The following is a 21,105-nucleotide window of genomic DNA, read 5'->3' as shown; positions in this document are numbered from 1 at the left end:
GGGTTTTCAGTCAAATGAAAACCATGCCACGGATCTGTTTTAAAGTAATGAACGAAATAAATAAATTAATTAATTAATTAAGTAAGTAAGTAAGTAAGTAATGAAGGAGGGCAGCCCTGGTGGTTCAGCGGTTTAGCGCCACCTTCAGCTTGGGGTGTGATCCTGGAGACGCAGGATCGAGTCCCACGTCAGGCTCCCTGCGTGGAGCCTGCTTCTCCCTCTGCCTGTATCTCTGCCTCTCTCTCTCTATGTCTCTATGAATAAGTAAATAAAATCTTTTTATAAAAAGATTTTAAAGATAATATTAATATATTAATAAAGATAATATTAATATTTTAATAATATTAAGAAAACTTTATTGAGATAGAATTCAAATAATATACAATTCACCTATTTAAAGTATAAAATTTAATAGTATATTCACAGATACTTGCAATCACCAATTTTGCAATATTTTAATCACCTCAGAAAGACACTTCATATTCTTTAGCCATCACTTTTCCTCCAATATCTTCCTCCCCAACATAAGCAATCACTACTTTGTCTCTAGAGATTTGCCTATTCTACACGTTTCATATAAATGAATTTAGGTAACGTGGTCTTTTGCACTACTTTCACTAAGCATGTTTTCAATATTGTAATATCCCATCACATGAATAAACTACAATCAGTTTATTCATCAGCTGATGGACACTGGGGGTCTCCACTTTTTTGACTAATACAAATAACGTTATAAACATTAGTATACATGTTGCCACATGGACAGCTGCTTCTACTTCTCTTGGGTATATGCCTAGAATACAGCATTTTTTTTTTCTTTTTAAAGACTTATTTTTTTTTTTAGAGCAGTCTTAGGTACACAGCAAAATTAAGCAGAAGATATTTTCCATATACTCCCTGCCGCCACACATGTACCCTGTATTATATATAGTAACATACACAGTATTTTCACTGCTCTAAATTTCCTAAGTTCTTTTTTTTTTTTAAGATTTTATTTATTTATTCATGAGAGACGCACACACAGAGAGGCAGAGACACAGACAGGGGGAGAAGCAGGCTCCACGCAGGGAGCCCGATGTGGGACTCGATCCCGGGTCTCCAGGATCATGCCCTGGGCCGAAGACGGCACTAAACCGCTGAGCCACCCGGGTATCCCTAAAATTCCTAAGTTCTGCCTATTTAGTCCTTCCCCCACTCTTAACCCTTAAAACCCGGAAAAGGTTTTTTAAAACCTAAACTTTTGAGGATGCGATGACACAGTTAATCTATTCATTGCTGGTGTTAGGTTGGTAATCCATTTGGTCAAGACTCAATGAATGCCTGCTATGTGCCACGTACCATATTAGATGCTAAGTTAACTTTTTAAAAAGATTTTATTCATTTATTCATGAGAGACACATAGAGAGAGAGACAGAGATACAGGCAGAGGGAGAAGCAGCCTCCATTCAGGGAGCCCGATGTGGGACCCGACCCCCAGGACTCCAGGATTACTCCCTGGGCCGAAAGCAAGCGCCAATCCAATGAGCCACCCAGGGAGCCCCTAAGTTTACTTTTTTAAAAGATTTATTTATTTTAAAAGTTAGTTATTTGAGGGCAGAGAGAAGGGCAGAGGGAGAGAATCCTGAAACAGACTTCCCACTGAGCACAGAGCCTGATGAGGGGCTCAATCCTAGGACCCTGAGATCATGACCTGAGCTGTAATCAAGAGCCAGCCACTTAACCGAATGAGTTACCCAGGTGCATCAAGATGCTAAGTTTATAGTAGAGAACCACACAGACCTCGTCTGTGGCTTTAAATAAATAAATGTACACATACGAAGTATGACAAAGGTTAAGAAAATATAAACGGTGGGGATCCCTGGGTGGCTCAGTGGTTTAGTGCCTACCTTTGGCCCAGGGGGTGATCCTGGAGTCCAGGGATCAAGTCCCCCATCAGGCTCCCTGCATGGAGCCTGCTTCTCCCTCTGCCTGTGTCTCTGCCTCTCTCTCATAAATAAGTAAATAAAATCAAGAAAGAAAGAAAAGAAAGAAAGAAAGAAAGAAAGAAAGAAAGAAAGAAAGAAAGAAAGAAAGAAAGAAAGAAAGAAAGAAAGAAAGAGTAAAGTGCACTGAGAAAGAATAAAAGGAGATCAAATTTTGATTCGAGAGTCAGAAAAGACCCCTTTGACAAGTGCAGATATAATACGTAAGCTGAGAACTAAAAGAAACAGTTGGGTCAGACAGAGTGGGCAGTAAGAAAATCTGAAGTGAAGCAGAGTTTGTGTGAAAGCTCTGAGGTAGGAAAATCACTAAAAGAAAATGAGGCTCAACAATGAGAACAAGGAGATAAGCATTTATTTAAGGTGCCAGAGGAGAAAGTAAGAGCCTGATCGCATAAAGCCTTCAATGGTCATGTTAAGGATCACCTGATCTCTGTTCTCCAAAATCTTGGTATTTCCTTGCTCTTTATTTTCAATCTCTTCTCATCCCTCTTGCTTCTTCCCTTCAATAAACATGCTGATGTGATTTGTCTCCATTAATAAAAGAACAAATTTTTAAGTGGCACCTTCCAGGTCCTCTGTACGAATGAAAGCTCCATGTGGAGACATTTTTGCGGGTTTTTCCCATTGCTTTATACTCAATAACTAGTACATTGCCTAAAATACTCAATACATATTGGTTGAATGAACAAATAAACAATACACATAATCTCACCCAACCACTCTTCCAGTTAAAAAGTGGCATTTTGAACAGTAAAAGAACAGAGATGTAACTGTCTTTAAGAGATTTAGTTCCTGGGATCCCTGGGTGGCGCAGCGGTTTGGCGCCTGCCTTTGGCCTAGGGCGCGATCCTGGAGACCCGGGATCGAATCCCACATCGGGCTCCCGGTTCATGGAGCCTGCTTCTCCCTCTGCCTGTGTCTCTGCCTCTCTCTCTCTCTCTGTGACTATCATAAATACATAAAAATTTTAAAAAAAATTAAAAAAAAAAAAAAGAGATTTAGTTCCTTGAGCTGGCCCCAAATAACAAGGCAATCTACTTAAGTGAGTTAACCAACTACAAACTGATAAAATCCAGGGAGGTAATTTCATTAGCACAAATTTATTTAACTGTGTTCAGAGTTTTAAAAAATCCCAATCTATTATTTGGTAAGGCAGTTCAAGTTTATTAGGTTAGAAACCATAATGTGTATTTTTCAAAAACTTCTAATTAAAAACATCACTTTCTTCTCATTATCAGACATAACACATGGCATCTTGTTTTCTATACTAGCTATCATAACACTAGAACTTAAATGTTTTTCATTATGTCTGGACCTCATAAACACTTAATAAATTAAGTACATTATCTTTTCTGGGCCATTTAACTTCAGAAGAAAACATTCTACAGTCTGAACTCTATAACTCTATCTCAAAAATATATGTTGCACATTGCATGGACAAGGATAATGAACCAAGAGGCACTTGTGCAAGTAAGACGGTAAATTCACATATATTCTCTATAGACGCAAACTGTCAAGATCTATTGAAATTTAAAAAATACGATTCTAAGACCCAGCAATTCTACTTCTAAGACCTTATCCTACAGATATAGTCATCAGTATGCAAAAAAAGACAAAAGTTCAAGATTAACCAATACAGTATTGGCTGTATAAGAGCTACAGACTGGGCACGATCTAATTTGTGGTATATTTAACCAATAGGCAGCCACAGAGACTATTATTTATTTACTCAAAGGTTCTTCCCAAGATATCATTGTTATTAAATGAAAATAATGTTAAGGAGCACCAGTATGTACAACATACCAACTGTAGAGAAAATATACATATTTACAAGTACACACACATATATATAAATATGCATTTACAAATACCTATATTACATATAAGTACAAATATGCAAACATTGCTAGAAAATGAAAAAAAATCCCTGCACACATATACAAGAACCTGGAAATACTGGTTATCTCTTGAGAAAAGATTCAGGTGGCTAGGGGACAGGGATATGATAGACTTTCTAATACATATCCTTTGGAATTTAATTATTAATCATGGGACTATATTACTATTCAAAACAGGTAATTAAATTTAAAAAGTTAAAAGTGTACATTAAAAGCAAAGACATATCTCCTGATGCTATGAAGATGAATACAAATCAATTTTTTCAGAATGTGAAAATCTGAATAGAGCAGTGAAAGAACAGTACAGCTAGAACCTATTAAATCATTGGTTCAAAAAATAGGTAATTTACTAAGCATGAACGGGACCTATACTAGGCACAAGGATACAATGGAACTTGAGTCTGACCAAAACCAAACAGATAATACAATCCTATGAGTGTCTTGATGAATAAACTGAGGGTACTTGGAAACCACAAAGCAGGGGACCTATCCTAGTCTAGGAATCAAAGAAAAGTAGAATGTTTAATAGAGACAAAAAGGAGCAACAGCAGTAAGTAGATTAGGTAGGTAGAACTGGAATGTTCTAAGAGTTCAATGTGTCTGGAGTGCCTCAAATAAGTTGCAAGAAATCAGACTGGAGAGGATGGTCAGATTGCTCAGGGTGTAGAGTAAGCTATGTTAGAGTGGGGCTTTAGCCAAAGGGCAATAGAGAGACCATGTGACAAAAAGTTTTAAGCAGATGATCAGGGGGTCAAATTTCTATGTTTGAAAGGCTACATCAACTTTTGGAAAATGAACAGAGAAAGAACACCTGGAAGATTCAGAAGGAAAAGTCTGAGGGCTAGGAAGAAGACAAAATATTTTCTTTACTTTTAATTTAGTTAAGGAAAATCTTTAAAAAATAAAAATAAATAATTTAGTTAAGGAATGGCTCTTAATGAAACCCAAAAGAACATGTAAGGTTAAAAGCAATATATTAATCTTAATAAAAGTGTACCCTTCCAAAAAAGGTGTATCCTAAAGAACATACAGAGAGAATACACAGATATTTAGGATCATCCTGTAGTCAACTCTCAGTATCAGCTATTAGGGGGAGTGGATTATAAAAATGCAACCTATACATTATTCCAAAAAATAATTGCAAACAACAATTTTTTATAAAAGTACAGATGACTGAATCTAGAGAAGCCCCCAAACTCATCACGTATGCCAAGGGACTCCTAACAAGTTGCTATAATCTTTTATTTTCCAGAAAATATAGCTGCTCATCTAATAAATTCTTCCAAACGAAGCGTTATCACCTTGTCTAAAATTTTGAAGGTCAAAGCAGCAAGGACGGCCTAAACTTGTGCAATGGCAGAGAGACTGGCAAACACTAACATTTCTTTTTCAAAAGAAACCATAAAGCCACAGAGCACTCACGACGAATCCCACAGCTATTTACTAGTCGGCTGTAACTAACAAAGTAGTCTTTACTACGGAGAAGTCCTATTTCTCAAAGGCATCAGATGGTCAGGCACCAGATGCTAGCTGGATTAATAAAAAAAAAATACCTGAAGGCAATCTATATCACAGGAAGAAAAATGAAAGCACTACTTAATTAAGGATCTGACTGCCAGTGCCTGGAACATCCATAGTACACCAAAGGCTCTTAAGGAATTATTGTAGAGGACTTTTGAGGCAATCTACGCTCTAATCTACTTATTTTATGTATATGTTTGCTACTTATTTTATGTATGGCCTTAGACAAGTCAATTTCCTCAATGTAAAAAATACAACCAAGTAGGACCAATAGCAGTATTTCATTAGAGTTGTCTGCAGTTAAATTCTTAGACTTACCTCATTAATTAGGGTCTCTAATTTGCTCTCCATTCCTAAAAAATCAGATATAGGTATATCATTATATCCATTTATTTTTAGTCCATAGTAAACTAAAGGCTTAAAAATACTACCTCTCCTCCAAAAAAAGTTTAATGCTGTTTGCACTCCCTACTCCCTTTCCATAAGATGAAACATCATTAGATTTCATGTATTTATCTTACAAAAGAATTCTCTATTTTATAACTAGAACAAGTAAATGTCTGTTTAAACAATTCAACCCTGGCTCACCTAGACACACTGCTTGGGTATTTGTTACAGCATTTGAACTATAAATACAAATGTCCATGAGCTGATAAGCACATCTCAATCCTCTCACTGCACTACAGCTCATTTTAAAAACTGTGTCCACAAACCCTAAATCTCTCATATTGGCCAGCAGACTAAGCATAACAAAAAACGAAGAGCCAAAGTTAAGCTTAACTGCAACCCTATACAGTTGACCCTCATTCTAAAATAAAATTGCCATTAATTGGTCCTTTATTTTAAGAGCAGATTTAACTTCTAACACCTAAAGTGTGCATACCCCTCTTTTAAAATTAATTTATTTTTTTAGAAGAGTTTTAGGCTGAGAGCAAAACTGAGCAAACCCTTTGTTGCCAGCCATACTCAGAGCCTTCCTAATCATCAAAAGCCCACACTGGGTACACTTGTACAATTGACGAACCTACATGGATAGGTAGGCTCATTCTTGGTATCATATCTTCTATGGGTTTTAACTGATGTATAACATGGGGGGTAGGAAAAAAAAAAAAACATGTATCTACTGTTACGGAATCATAGAGAGTAATTCCACTGCCCTAAAAATCCAATGTGCTATATTCACCCCTCAATTACTTCTTTTTCAATCCCAAATTGAAATAGCAGTTAAGACATCCTAAATGCTAAAATGACATTCAGAATCTTGAGGATGAAAAGGTAAGGTGAAAGCTAGGGCAGAAAAAATAGGACAAAAATAAGAGCAAAGAAAAAGTAAAAGAGGGCAGCTGTATTTCAAGAAACAAAACCCTTCATCCCTTAAAGAGGTGACACCAGATCCTTTAAGTGTTGTTTTTCCTTCCCATTCCCTTCCAGGAATTCTAAGAGGGTTTTGGCTAATACACTATAACTGAGTCTTCTTAAGTAGGCAAAGCAGTTAGTTATAGCTTAAATAAATTCTTGCTCTACATATAAACATTTATTGGAAGTGACTCATACCTTAGACTCACTTAATTTAAAGATACTAGTGGTGGAAACTATAAACAGCCCGAGTTGGATGCTCTCTTTAATATCACACTGTACACAGGCTCTACAGTCCTCTACAAAATATTCATGAATAGGATTAGCTTGATTAAACAGAACTGAAGAGATTTTATAACCTACACTCAGACTTTCCAAATGCTAATAAGTCCATTCCTTTCAACACATCTGTTCTTTATTCAGCACAAGTGATACACCACCATACAACATCAATTCTTTTTGCAGGCTGCTAGATCTCATCTGTTCCTTAATCATTGCTCACCCTCCTGGACTGATGCAATCTTATCCTTGCTAGCTCTCATTTTCAGTATTATTCTCTCTCTAATCTATCACTAATCACTAGCTAACTCCTATTACTGCTCTTAGGAGATTAAGTCCTACTGTAGTTTCCAAGTGTCCTAGAAATTAATTCCAAGAAGCCTTACCTTACCTTTGTTTCCAAGTCTTTAATAAGGTGCCCCAGATTACTTCTTCCTTATTTTCCTCTTCTATCATGGTCCTTTCTACCTGTTTTAAATGCCTTTTACCTGACAGCCCTCCATTTTTAGCTCAGGGACTTCTCACGTGTTGTACTAAATGCCTGGAGTGTCTCATTCCCCGCAAGGCAATCCACTGGTCAACTTCCTCCCACCATTAAAACTTCACTCTCCATGAAATTTTGTCAGATCACTGTTGGGAAATGCTACTTTTTCTAAACGAGCAGATCACAACCCTGAGTGCACGCTAAAATCAGCTGGATTAATAAAAAATTTACGTGTGAATTTTAGTTCCATCAATGTAGGGAGTGTTTTAATTTTTTTTTTTTAAAGACTATTTATTTATTCTTGAGAGACAGAGAGAGAGAGAGAAGCAGACACAGGCAGAGGGAGAAGCAGGCTCCATGCAGGGAGCCCGACGTGGGACTCGATCCTGGGACTCCAGGATCACGGCCTGAGCTGAAGGCAGGTGCTTAACCCAATGAGCCACTCAGGCATCCCTTAAATTTTTTAAATAAATTACTAATGCTCAGGCTCCATATCAGACCAACTAAAACAGACTCTATGCAAACTGACTCTATCTATGCAGATACTGGTGGTGGTGGGTAGGGGGTTTGGTTGTTTTTCACTTCAAAGCCCCACAGGAGTTTCCAATGAGTAGTCAGGGTTGTGAAACAGACTCTACCCAGTTTAGAAAAAGAACCTCCACAATTATACTTATCCAATGTGTTCTCTAAATTTCTAAATTTATCTACATCTCACACTACTAAAATACACTTACCACACTGTCCTGACCAATGCATATAATGTAAATATGTGAAACTGCCCTTCAGAAGGCTTAAACAATTCACAGTGATTTATATACTCTGAGCATAGGGTTTCTCTTCAACAAAATGGATAAAATACTGTCTACCTTGCAGGACTGTCATGAAAATCAAGCAAGATACTGAATGTTAACACATTTAGGGAAGCAAATGACTTTATAAGGGTGCAAATGTTAAATCCCTTCAGGTATCAAGAATAATCACTCCGATTCAATTTTTGAGAAATTTTTGAGAAACGAACAGAATTCATGTGGCAGTACAGAAGATACAAGCTATCTAGATGAGGCTGAATGGATAGATGCTGACCAAGAGTTATAATCAGAAAGTCATTCTGTATAGTGTAGGCATCTCACAAATTTTACCAGAAGTATGTCCCATCCTGATCCTGTCTTTCTTTTCAAAAATGTTTTATGTAAGTGAAACATGGTTAAAATTAATATCAAAACCAATAAAAACCTGGAGAAATAGGTCTTTGAAAGTAAGTAAAATATATAGCCCAGGGAGGCGTCTGATTCTGACAGTCCTTTGGCCACAATGTGTGAGAAGGGTTGTTTCCAAATTACATACAAGCACAGCATCTGGTCAGTTTTCATGCTCTCCTTCCTTGGTCCTTGTGTTTTGAAGCACCCCAATATCTAGAGAGAAACTGATGCCACTGGCTCCCCCACTAGAAATGTGAAAGTGAATAGTCCTTATTCCTTTAGATATCAAAAACAAAGGTAAAAGACCATAAAGTTAAAACTCAGATGGATATTTGAGAAAATAGGCCAGTAATACCAAGTAATGACAATTTCAATAAAGTGACAGGGGCTACGAGGACTGGTGGTACTGTATAAGGAAGAATTCTGCGGATGAATATGGGCTTACTAAGAAAGCACACTATAAGGGATAACAGATACTGGTCTTGGGCAGAGGAGGTGAAAGGAATGGCATATAAGACATATTATTTTCCAGAAGACTCCTAACTTCAAGAGTCTAAATTAAGAGCCTACACCTAAAAAGGGAAGCAGTAATAATGAACACACACAGAACAGCATAGTTCTATCATATTTATCACACTATACATCAATCGTCTATTTATTGTTTCGAAGTCAGAAACTGTGCCGTATCCCCAACACCTATCAGAATACCTGATATATAATAAACTATTAATAAAAATGTATTTAAATCTGCCATAAGAAAAAACTAGAAGATCACATGGTTTTATGGTATGGCATAATCATTTATATTCTATATATCAAAACATCCTCACTCTCTAGTAAATGCCCACTTGACCTGCAAAGTTGGCTGTAGTGGATGAGAAAAATAAGTAGTACCAAAATGAAAGAGCCTCAGGCAAAGACTAGATTTACAAGCACAACTTTAAAAAGGGACACCTCCCTACTCATTCTACTCATAGGAGACAGTATCAAAAAGTTAACTTAAGGTTAACCAACAATGAAAGGCTATTTCATTTCACGTCAAGCAAGTTTTCACAAAACAAATCCCAATAACCATGAACCTGAATTTATTTAGCTCTCTATGTAAGTACATGGCACAGTATCCATCCATCCACTACATGTAATCAAGACCCTAAATGTTTAAGATGGTTAGGTTCTAATGCCTATGTTCACTTAGGCACTCTAATACCATTTCTATTACTTTAATCAAAAGAGATAGTATGTGGTGTGAGAACAACCTAACCTATATTTGGTCAACAACTGGACCAGAAGAGTGAAAATGAGTAGTATCCAAGGCTTAAAAATTGTATCTATTCTTAAACTCAGAGGTATGATCTCAAAAAAAATAAACACCTTGAAAGATTATTTTAAGTTGCAGGACAGAAGTGTTAAAACGAAAGTAGACGCTGAATCCAAGAATTAAGCTTTGTGAAAGATTAATGTAATATTAAGGACAAGTATCTTGTGACTGGTTAGAATAGGTCTGGATGATCTCTCAAGGAACCCTGTCCAAGACATTCCACACTCAAGCCTCTTCTCCACTTAAACAAGACACAGGCTTAACCGGCTCTTTGCTATTTTCTAGATTCAAAAAAATCATGACACATAAAACAAGTTGACACAAAACCTTTCCCCATAGTTCCTTAAGTAATTTTTGCCTTAAGAATGAAGGGACTAGGCAATGAATATAGATTCCTGGGTTACTTTGTTTATAATTCTAGAAGCAACAAGTGACTACAGAAAAGGGCTTTAAAGACTTAAACCGCTGAATCTTCATGCTTATAGTTAATGTCAGAATTCAATTTCATCTCACCAATTAGGAAAATTTAATTCAATGTCATCAACTGTAGGTTTTCTGAGACTCTTTGGTAGTAACAGAAAAAATTTACTACAGGGGCTTCTGTATCTTAAAAAAAAAAAAAAACCCAAAACACTAAAGTACACATAGTATCCAATTTCATACTATTATGCACAAACCTGTCAGCACTTAAAAGAGAAAACTAGGAGTGAAGGAACCTAGGGTTTGGTTGAGGTTATGCCCCTAATTAACATGTGATCTTGGCAAATAATCCAACCTCAGATTCTTTGCTTATAAAATGATGAATCTATCACCCTGCTTATTATCGTATAGAGTTTCTTGTGAGGATCCAACTAGATAAACTGAAAACAATGAAGGCCTCCACGAAAAAATGCTCCACATCACTTGCCATCAGGGAAATACAAATCAAAACCACAAAGAGATACCACTTCACATGGGTCAGAAATGGCTCAATTTTACAACTCAGGAAACAACAGATTGTGGCAAGGATGCAGAGAAAGTGGAACTCTCTTATACTGCTGGTGGAGCAGCCACTCTGGAAAACAATATGGGGGTTCCTCAAAAGTTAAAAACAAAGCTATCCTATGACCCAGCAATTGCATTACTAGGTATTTATACAAAGGAGACAAACATAGTGATTCGAAGGAGCACATGCAATGTTTCTAACAGCAATGCCCACAACAGCTGAACTATGGAAAGAACCCAGATGTCCATCCACAGATGAATGGAAAAAGAAGATGTGGTATATACACACACAATGGAATATTACTCAGCCAACAACAACAAAAAAAGAAATCTTATCATTTGCAATAAGGTGGATGGAACAAAAGGGTATTATGCTAAGCGAAATAAGTCACTCATATGTGGAATTTAAGAAACAAAACAGATAAACATAGGGGAAGGGAGAGTAAAATAAAATAAGACAAAACCAGACACGGAGGCAAAACCATAAGAGACTGAATTATAGGAAACAAAATGAGGGTTGCTAGAGGGTTGGAGTGTGGGGGGATAGGGTAACTGTGTGATGAACGTTAGAGAGCACATGTGATGTAACGAGCGCTGGGTGCTATAAGCAACTGATGAATCACTAAACTCTACCTCAGAAACTAATAATACACTATATGTTAATTGATTTTTTAAAAAAGGAAACTATGAAGGCCTAACTACACATACGTGGAACCATTATCATGCTAGTTACCAAGTAAAAGGAAATTATTAAACCACAAATTCCCCCATCTTACCCACTCCACAGAGCCTTATAATATTGCTACGTCGTTCATTTTTATTACCTACATTCACAGTCCATTTGTGAGAGTCTGCATGACATGTAAAGATGAACTGGCAGAAAAATAAATGTGGCAAAATAGGTAAGAGAATTAGGCCATTTAAAATCTTTCCTAAAGATTTCCTACTTTAAACTCCAAGATTCCGGATAAACCCTTTGAAATCTTTAAGTTCATGATTTCAGATGCTTAATTAAAGCATTCTTTTTAGCAACACTTAATTAAGAAATAGTATTATTTTTGTTCTTATGACCTTCTAGTTACTGTACCAGTATCACTTTTTACCAGATTAATCCAACTGGGTGCTTTAACACTGCTCTTTAAGGCCTTTCCTATGACTGAGAAGCAATTTCCTACGCATCCTCCTTACTGGGCTGTAGAAAGCTGTGTACAGTTCCTAAATAGAATTCTCCCTTTACTGCCACAGTTCTTGACAGTCTGGTTTCCATGCTATAGAAGAAAGGTTCCTGATTACCACTACAAGCTGAATGAATCTAGACAAGTCCCTTACCATGACTTGGGATTCTGTTTCCATATTTATAAAAATGAGAACTCGGTTAACTTCAAGGATCTTTCTGGTTGATCCTTCTCATCAGATGACATATATCAATGGTGTGACTTAGAGACCCCAAAGAACAATCCCATCATAGTTGCAGGTTTCAAGTATTCAAAACATTTCTCATCCCTCCCCCAGTCCCCAAAGGATAATTAACTGTCAAACAGGTAAGAGATGTTTTAACAGTAGTTTTCAGATTTCCCAATAAAGCCTATCTAGCTACCGGGTGCTTAGGAGGCTCAGTTGGTTAAGCATCTGCCTTTGGCTCAGGTCATGATCTCAGGGTCCTGGGATCAGAGCCTCGTGTCAGCCTCCCTGCTCAATTCCATCTCCCTGCTCAGTGAGAAGTCTGCTTCTCCCTCTCCCTGCTGGTCCCCCTGCTTGTGCTTTCTCTCTGTCAAATAAATAAAAATCTTAAAAAAAAAAAGACTACTTAGCTACATAACAGGAAGACTACAAGTTTTAGAGTCACTGGATTCCAAAAATGAATTGAATCAGAATGAATTGACAGGAAGTCACAAGCAAAATAAATAAATTATACATGACTGTCCATTTCCAGAAACAAGTCTAATTTCATACCAGGTCATCATCACCTGTGGTAGTGAACAATCTCAATACATTTAACCTCTAACATTTTTAACTTTAGAAACCAAAAATGTCAGATGAGCTTTAGCAGATCACTGTATTCCAGTCCAATCTGGGGATGTTGAACTAAGAGGCCTGAAGGGAGGAGGGCGGAAGGGAGCAGGGCAGAATGAGGAGGTGGTAGCACAGGATGAGCCTAGATAGAAGGGTTTCCCTTCCAGGTAAGATTTCATCAGAATGGTTAACTCTAATGTTTAAAAACCAAAAATCCAGTAATGAATGATTCACTAAAAAACTATACGCAAGAACCTCTGCTAGGCATGTGGAAGAGATACACCGATAAATTCAGGAAATTGAAGAGGCTATTAGTAAGTATTTTAATCCTCAGCACCCTGTGTTTGAAGTGCATGTGGGTAGCCTGCCATCCTTCAGTTGGATTCTTTATACCCCCTCTTCTCCAGTGCAGTCTGAAAACATAACATTAAAAGAAAACACCCAACTGTTAATACTTCAGGAAATATGCTGCCTCATGAGTGACACAGAATGACTTGGGAATTCAGAGGCTGACTATCCATCTGGTTTTAGTAATCAGTGAAGACTTATTGGGATTACTTTTGAGCAGGGCCTTGAAAGATAAGAATAAATTCATTTCAGTTTACCTGTTGGCCCTCAGAATAGGTTTTATTTATATATGAGCATCACTGATTGGAGAAGCATGCTCTGGAATAAGGTCAAGGATCACCATTAGGAAGCATGCAGAACATCAAGTCACCAGTCAACAGCAGTCTGGAGCAGCCCTTCTTCACTCATGTGATTTCCATTGTCCCAGTCATTACATTAGTGCTCATTCAACTACAAAGGTTTTTTTTTTGTTGTTTTTTGTTTTTTTTTTCAATAACCACTAATGTTTTATACGATACAGATGTGGTATAGAAGTGGGAGGAAACAAAACAGCTTCTTTAAAGTGAAAAAAAGCTTGTGGGGAGTCTCCCAGACAGCGTTTTCTAGTGTGCACACCACTATCCAATGCAAATGAACACTCCCTTCAAGTTGTCTACTTTTACCTCCCACCAATTCAATCATGCATCTAAGGAGCATAAATATGTACATGACTGTAGGTTGGGGTAACACACGTTGTAATGATTTCCATTACAACTTCATGGACAATATATCCGCCCACGTATTCACCTTTGAAATGTACCTACATAAGAAAATAAACCTCTTATGTATATATGTATGTTTGGGTTTCTGGTAAAGGCAAAAGGCAAAGGCTGAAAGACTATTAAAAGTCTCTACCGTAGGGACGCCTGGGTGGCTCAGTGGTTGAGCATCTGCTTCGGCTCAAGATGTCATCCCAGGGTTCTGGGATCGAGTCCCACATCAGGATCCTGCATGGAGCCTGCTTCTCCTCCCTCTGCCTATGTCTCTGCCTCTCTCTCTCTCTCTCTCTCATGAATAAATAAATAAAATATTTTTTTAAAAAAAGCTTTCAAATGCTGTATCATAGGGTTCTAATATATTTAGTAGTAACACCTATATTCATAAAGGCTTAGAATGTAAAGAACTTAATAATTTTATTGCACCCCAGATTTTAAATAATATGCAAATCCCACTTTTATTGGAATGCAGTGAACCCTAGTTCACCTGAAAAAGAAATGACAGTAACAGCACTGCTTAAGGACAGTAATTTGAAGAGAAAACAAAAAGAAACCCTAACCCAAGTAGAGGGGACTTCGCTTTCCCACTGGTGTGCCTGGTAACTAACTTCTAAAGCTCTAAGCAGTATAAATTATCTTTTCACATCCAGGTTAATGTGTCCAGTCGTTAACACCAATTATCTCAAAAAAACATCATTACCTAGAGAGGGTCGACCAGATAACAGAGAAGTCAATCCGGCTTCACAGAACTTGGTCAAACTTGCTTAGAAACCAGGAGGGTGTGGATGTGATAGCAACGTCACCACTGGCCAGGCTAGAGGATCACAAGCCATCAACAAAGGTGGGTGCGTGCGTGTCAGGGCGATGGAGTCGAGCACACCGCACACCTGTACTACCTGTCTCTCGTTCTTTCAGTACTCGAATTGAAAGAAAACTGCACTTCTCTCTGTCCATGCGTTTTCTCCTCCAACAATATAAATTATTTCCCAGCCTGGCTGGCATCTCACTCCACACCCCAAGCCAGTGACATGAAACATCTTCCCCAGGAGGAGCCTATACCCTAGGGACACACTAGCCGCAGGCCCTTCCTTTTCCTTGGGAGTTCAGCGCGCACGTCCACCCACCCCTTCACTCTGCTCTCCGGGTCACCTCCCTACACGGAGTGAAAACATCAACATCCGGTCGCCCACCCCCAGCCTCCCAGCGACGCCTCGCGCGGACGAGGTCACCCCTCGGCCTCCCCTTCAGTCGCCAGTCGCCACCTCGGGGCAGCCTACCGAGCACTTCTTCCCGCGGCTCCCCCCGCCCCCACAGTCAAGGCCGAGAGCCCGGCCTTCTCCGCATCCTTCTTCCATGGAAGGGGGACCAGAAAAAAAAAAAAAAAAAAAGAAAGAAAGAAAGAAAAAAGAAAAGAAAGGCATGCTCGAGAAGCGACCGGCGACGCAGCCTGATCAGCTCCGGGGTTTCAGGGTTGGCCGCCCCCCGCCCCCCGCCCCTCCCCGGCCTCGCCCGGGCCGCCGGTCGGTTCTGCAAAGCCTGAACCCACTGATGTCCGCGCTCTCCCCGCCGCCGCCCCCTCAGAGATGCGGCCGGGAGGGCAGACGTGCGGCTGCGAGGCTGCGAGGCTGCGAGGCTGCGAGGCTGCGAGGCCGGGCGTCCCTCCCCAAGGAAGCCCGCCGCCCTCGGCGCCCGGGAGGGTGGAGGCCGCGGCCCGGGACCCCGCGCCTCACCCGCCCGGGCGCCCCGGGCCTCGCCGGCGCCCCTCCCCGCCGCCCGCGCCGCCCGCACCGCAGCGGCCCCCGGGGCGGCCCCCAGCCGGCCTCGCTCCACACGCGCCACACACAAAAGCGCCGCGGCCGCCGCCTTCCCGCCCCCACAGCCCGGCCGAGCGATCAATGGGGCGCCGGCCCGCGTCCCCTCGGCGGACGCGCGGCTGCGGGCCCGGCCGGGCGGGCGGCGGCGACGCTCACCATCGCTCCGCTTGATCTCCACGTAAATCCCGATCTGGATCTTGCCGAAGTTGGCCGTTGCCATCACCTCATCTGGAGCGGCGGCGGCAGGCCGGGGGAGGGGGACCGGAGGGCGGAAAAGGCGGGGAGGGGGCGGGGTGGGGGCGGGGGGGGGAGCGGTTGGCCGCGGCCGCGCCGGCCCGGGCGACAGCGTGAACGCGAGCCGGGGCCGCGAGGAGCAGCGGCGGGGCAGCCGGCGGGGGCCCCGGGCCTTGCGGGCCGGCGGGAGGACGCGCACGCCGGGGCGCGGGGGGAAGCGAGGGCCGGGCCGTCCGGCGGCGCGGGGAGAGTGGGAGGGCCCGCGCCGCCCGCCCGGGAGCCGACGCTGGGGGGCGGGGCGCCGCGCGCCTGCGCAGAGCGCGCCGCCCGCGTCCCTTCCTGCTCGGCCCGCCTCCCGCCGGCGCCCTGGGCGCCCCCCGCGCGGCTGCGCGGCCCCGGGCGGGCGTCGGCCGCGCTCGGCGGCGCCGGGAGAGCGCGCGTGGCGCCGCCCGGAAGGAGCCGGGGTCGCGTTTGATTTCTGCGCGCGGCCTAGAAGAGGCGGGAACCCGCGCGCTGGCGGCTTCCATGATGCGGCCCCGCGGCCCTGTAGGTTGGGGGCTCCCCGGGGGGCGTGCGGGGCCTGCGGGGCCTGCGGGCCGGGCGCCGACGGCTCGGGCTCGGGCTCGGTCTCGGGGACAGGCGGCCGGCGCAGTCACACCCCGGCGGTGCCCCCGCCCCCCGCTGCCTCAGGGCCTCGCTTCTAGCCTGAGGCGGCGGCGCCCCGACGGCTGCCGTCTGCAGCCCCCGCTGTTCGCGGGGCTCGGGGCTCCCTGTGCTCGGGCCCGCGGAGCCCCTGACGGGATCCAGGGACAAAGGGCAGACACGGCGCCGGCTGAGGAACGTGCCTCTTCTGCAGCGTCCCTGACGACTCGGCCCACATCAACGTGCGAGGCAAGGCCGCGCCCCCCGGAGGAGCAGGAGGCCGGCGGGCGTGGAACGTGGAGGCCTCACCGCTCCGCGCAGGAACCTGCCGGGGCTCACACGTGTTACGGGGGAAACACGCCTCCCGTGCCTCACTCTCTCGAGGAATTGTTAACCCTCCTGTTAATAAGTAAAAATACCCAGATTTAAACATTGGAAGCTAGACACACGCGTGTTGCGTGCTTATGTGCGTACACGCGCACAACCCAAGGTAATCAAGTCGGGCCGACCCTGAAAAATATTGAAAGACTCAGACTCATCTAACTTGGACGCATTGAAGGCCTACTTATCAAAAGAATGAAGTTTCTGAAATCCGTTTAAAAGGAAGCATCATTTCTATGAGAAAAAAAAAAAACAACAGCGCTGGGTAGAAAACTTTGAAAATAACGTCTACTTTTTTTTTTTTTTTTTTTTTTTTGCGGGGGGCGGGTAGAGGGAGGGAGAGAATCTTAGAATCTTAAGTAGGCTTGACCCCTAGCAGGGAGCCCCACCTGGGGCTCCATCTCACAACCCCAGAGATCCTGACCTGAGCCAAAACCAAGAGTGAGATGCTCAATGGACTGAGCCACCTAGGACTGAGCCCATAACCTCTTTTCTATTCCAGAAATGACAGGCCTATAAATCTCACCGCAGGACCTCTGTTTCATAAAAAGATTTGACCAAATCAAGATTTGGTTGTTTTTTAAGTAATCTTAAGAGCTTCACCTGTACTCTTTGGGTTCTGCATAGTAGAACTCATTCTCTGATGTCTCTGTCTGACGTATAAAGCATCTTTTTATTTGCTTGCAAATGCTTTACATAATGCAAAGAAATCAAGCTATGCAGCTTTTAAATTTAAAACTGCTTCATAAAATATGTTTTATCATGGTTGCTGACACACACACCTTGTACCCTGTGGGTTATGTAATTAAGAAGTCTAAACCTTTAATCCGTATACAAAGGTATTTTAAAAATACGTATATGATCCTGCTCCATAAAAAAATGTATGAGACACGCCACATGTCAAATATAAAAACATTTCCTTTGTAGGTCATCCCCAAAAGGCGTATGTTTTTTGGTACATACTAGTATATATATTTACCAAGACTTGCGTCTTGGGCTTTGTGTGCAAGTAGCCTTCAAAAGAACAGTCATAAATAAATGCAATGTGGCTATATTTCCAGCAACATTCTAGATCAAGAATTCTGACTCTGACTCAGGCATTTGAAAAATATATAAGCCTAACTAGAAGAGTGACAGGCACACACTAGACAGGGACGTTTGTCCAGTAAGTTAACTTGTTGAACTGCTCTGAATCTCTTACCTCTTAGAGTAGCCTGGAAAAGTAACTCTGTTCTCTCAACTGCAGAAAATTTTTGTGAGGGTCAAATGAAATAATAAAACATGGCAGTGGCCTTGATTTTTAAAAAGTATAATACAAGTTTAAAAACAAAGCAAAGCTATCCTATAAAAAACAAACCCAGACTCTAATCCTGAAGTCATTCATTAGAATTTTATGTCCAGTGATATAAACTTAAACACAGTTGGCGTTGGCTCTGGCCCTCATCACCTGACATGTGGCAAGAGAGCAAGAGCTTTACAGATCTGTGTATTCTTTTACCACCTCCAGTCCATCCTACCTTCACTGACGGAATACTTCTGCTCAATAATCATTTCTGCCAAGTCATAACCTAGTAAGAGCGGTTGCTGTTGACCTACCCTATCCTGAGTTGATAAACTATTTTTAAAAAAACCATTATTATTTTAATCCAACCAAGCCAGTCTCCTTATTATGCCTGGATTTCTTTTTTAAATTCCTCTGCTTTGGGGTCATTAGTACAGAAATCTTAAGAGTTTTATTCTGAGGAAGAGGCGGTTAAACTAGTGAGATTGAGGCAGCAGCCAGCACTTACCTTAACCACTAACTTGCTGCTCTGGTGGAAAAGCAAAGGTACAACTTGGCTCCAGTTTTGGCTCAGATTTTCTGTACTTGTCTACATCTTCTAACTTGAAATTTTCCATTTAATATTTGCATCTATTCTCAATTACTCCCACGGTTTGTGGATCTACAATCAAATGGAGAAAATAGGTAGGGTTGGCAGAAACTGTCTTTGATTTTAGTATTGTCCACTACTTTTGCCCACAAGTTTCTTGGAGACTTTTTTTTTTTAGAACTTTTGGTTATGATTCCCCTTCCCTTTAATTTACTCAGATTTAAACTCTAATTAAACTGGTGTAACTTCACTGTAATTAATTTTAGTCCATACACAAATATACTGAAAATATCTGGAGATACAAATCCCAATTTTCCTGCTCTAAAATATCCACTCTTTCCTTCTCCACTGGATTTCTCTCTACTGCCTACAAACATATTCAGGCAATTTTCTCCTGGGGGAAAAAAATCTCTTGATCCTTTACTTCCTATTTAAATTCCATTCTATTTTTCACTTTCCCTCCCCTGCCAAATTCTCAAATGAGTGCTCTAAATACTTACTGCCTTCATTCGCCATCACTCATTCATTTCCTAAACGCTAAATCTGGGTTCAATCTTCTACAGAATTGTATTTTTTTTAAAGTCAACAATTACCTCACAATTACCTGATTAAGTAGACATTACCATCTTCATTTGCCTTGAACTCTGAAGAATGGTCGATCTACTTTCTTCTTTTTTTTAAATTTGTTAAGACTTGTCTATTTTCTTCCATAACACCTTGCCCATTCCTGCCTGAGTTTCTGCTCATCTAGTAAATGACTTGCTCTTCTCTTTTCTTCATTTAAAGCCTTTCCATTGGCATGGTGCAGTGGAAGTCTCTCTTCTTTATGGAGCTTTCTCCTCTCAATTGAATCTATAATGACTGTCCCATCTGGGTGATTCTCCCCAAATCATGTTCATCAGAAGGACCTAAGAAAGATTTTGAAGAAATACAAAAGCACAAACTCTATCCATGGAGGGGGCAATTAATGTGGCCCACTTTCTAAAAACTCACCAGGAAATTCTGAAATAGGGGGATCCCTGGGTGGCTCAGCCATTTAGCGCCTGCCTTTGGCCCAGGGCGTGATCCTGGAGTCCTGGGATCGAGTCCCGGAATCGACTCGATCGAGTCCCGTGTCGGCTCCAGGCATGGAGCCTGCTTCTCCCTCTGCCTCTCTGTATCTCTCATGAATAAATAAATAAAATCTTTAAAAAAAAAGGAAATTCTGAAATATAAGTACAACTGGTTAAAATCTGTATGTATAACTGGTTGAGATTTATTGATTCTCTCTGAATTCCCATAATTCAATATTTTCTGTACATTGGCCACTTAGGGATTATGTACTAAATAGACTGATTATTTTCTTAGTCCACCTTCTTCCTTATAATTCTTTCGCTTACACTTTTTGATAGTGTATTGAAATGGATTAATGATAGAGAGCTAATGTACGAAAACTTTTAAGGTCCACATTGGACTTAAATCTGTATAGAAATAGCAAATAATATGGTGTCACATTCAGTTATTGTCTACATTGAGATATTCCTATTCTTTATACTTACAATGTTTGCTTTAATTTCAATTTACATGACCAATCCCTCTCAAATATAAGAAGTATATAAGATTTCCCCTTATACCAGATTTTCAGTAATTTGATGAATATGAACTCAGAAATAACAGGAAGTGGTCTTTTCGCCATTTGTAGTAAAATATCCAAGTTAAAAATAATTTATGTATCTTGGAGCACCTGCGTGGCTCAGTGGGTTAAGTGGCCTTGATTTCAGCTTGGGTCATGATCTCAGGGTTGCAAGATCGAGCCCCACATCAGGCTCTGTGCTAGGCATGGAGACTGCTTTAGATTCTCTCCCTCTGCTCCTCCCTGCCTCTCCTCCTAAAAAAATCATTTATATATCCTTATAATAGTTGTTATTGATTCAGGAGCTTAATACACTCTTATGTATCAGGGCACTGATGATATAAATCAAAATGATTAATGGTATGCTACACATCCTTATTACATATTTTTATTTTATTTTATTTTTTTTAAGAT

The 21,105-nt window shown here is 41.2% G+C and overlaps 1 protein-coding gene across 6 annotated transcripts in view; it reads right to left on the bottom strand.

Annotated features, from left to right (window-relative positions):
* KIF2A (kinesin family member 2A) overlaps positions 1 to 19,148 on the bottom strand; it is a 75,851-nt gene extending 56,703 nt beyond the window's left edge. For 4 of the 6 annotated variants that reach the window (XM_072826607.1, XM_072826612.1, XM_072826609.1 and 1 more), the window contains exon 1: positions 16,108 to 16,312. In XM_072826607.1, the coding sequence (XP_072682708.1) occupies positions 16,108 to 16,171 (64 nt within the window). In that variant the 5' untranslated portion in view covers positions 16,172 to 16,312. Of the gene's footprint in view, positions 1 to 5,719; positions 5,755 to 16,107; positions 16,313 to 18,998 lie in introns of those variants that run through there. The other 2 variants (XM_072826610.1, XM_072826611.1) reach the window with 2 other exon arrangements.
* Positions 19,149 to 21,105: the final 1,957 nt, after the last annotated feature.

Source organism: Canis lupus, chromosome 5 (assembly GCF_048164855.1).
Source record: "Canis lupus baileyi chromosome 5, mCanLup2.hap1, whole genome shotgun sequence".
NCBI lineage: Eukaryota > Metazoa > Chordata > Mammalia > Carnivora > Canidae > Canis > Canis lupus.
Note: the sequence above shows the minus strand (reverse complement) of the source record. Positions and strands in the feature narration are given on the sequence as shown.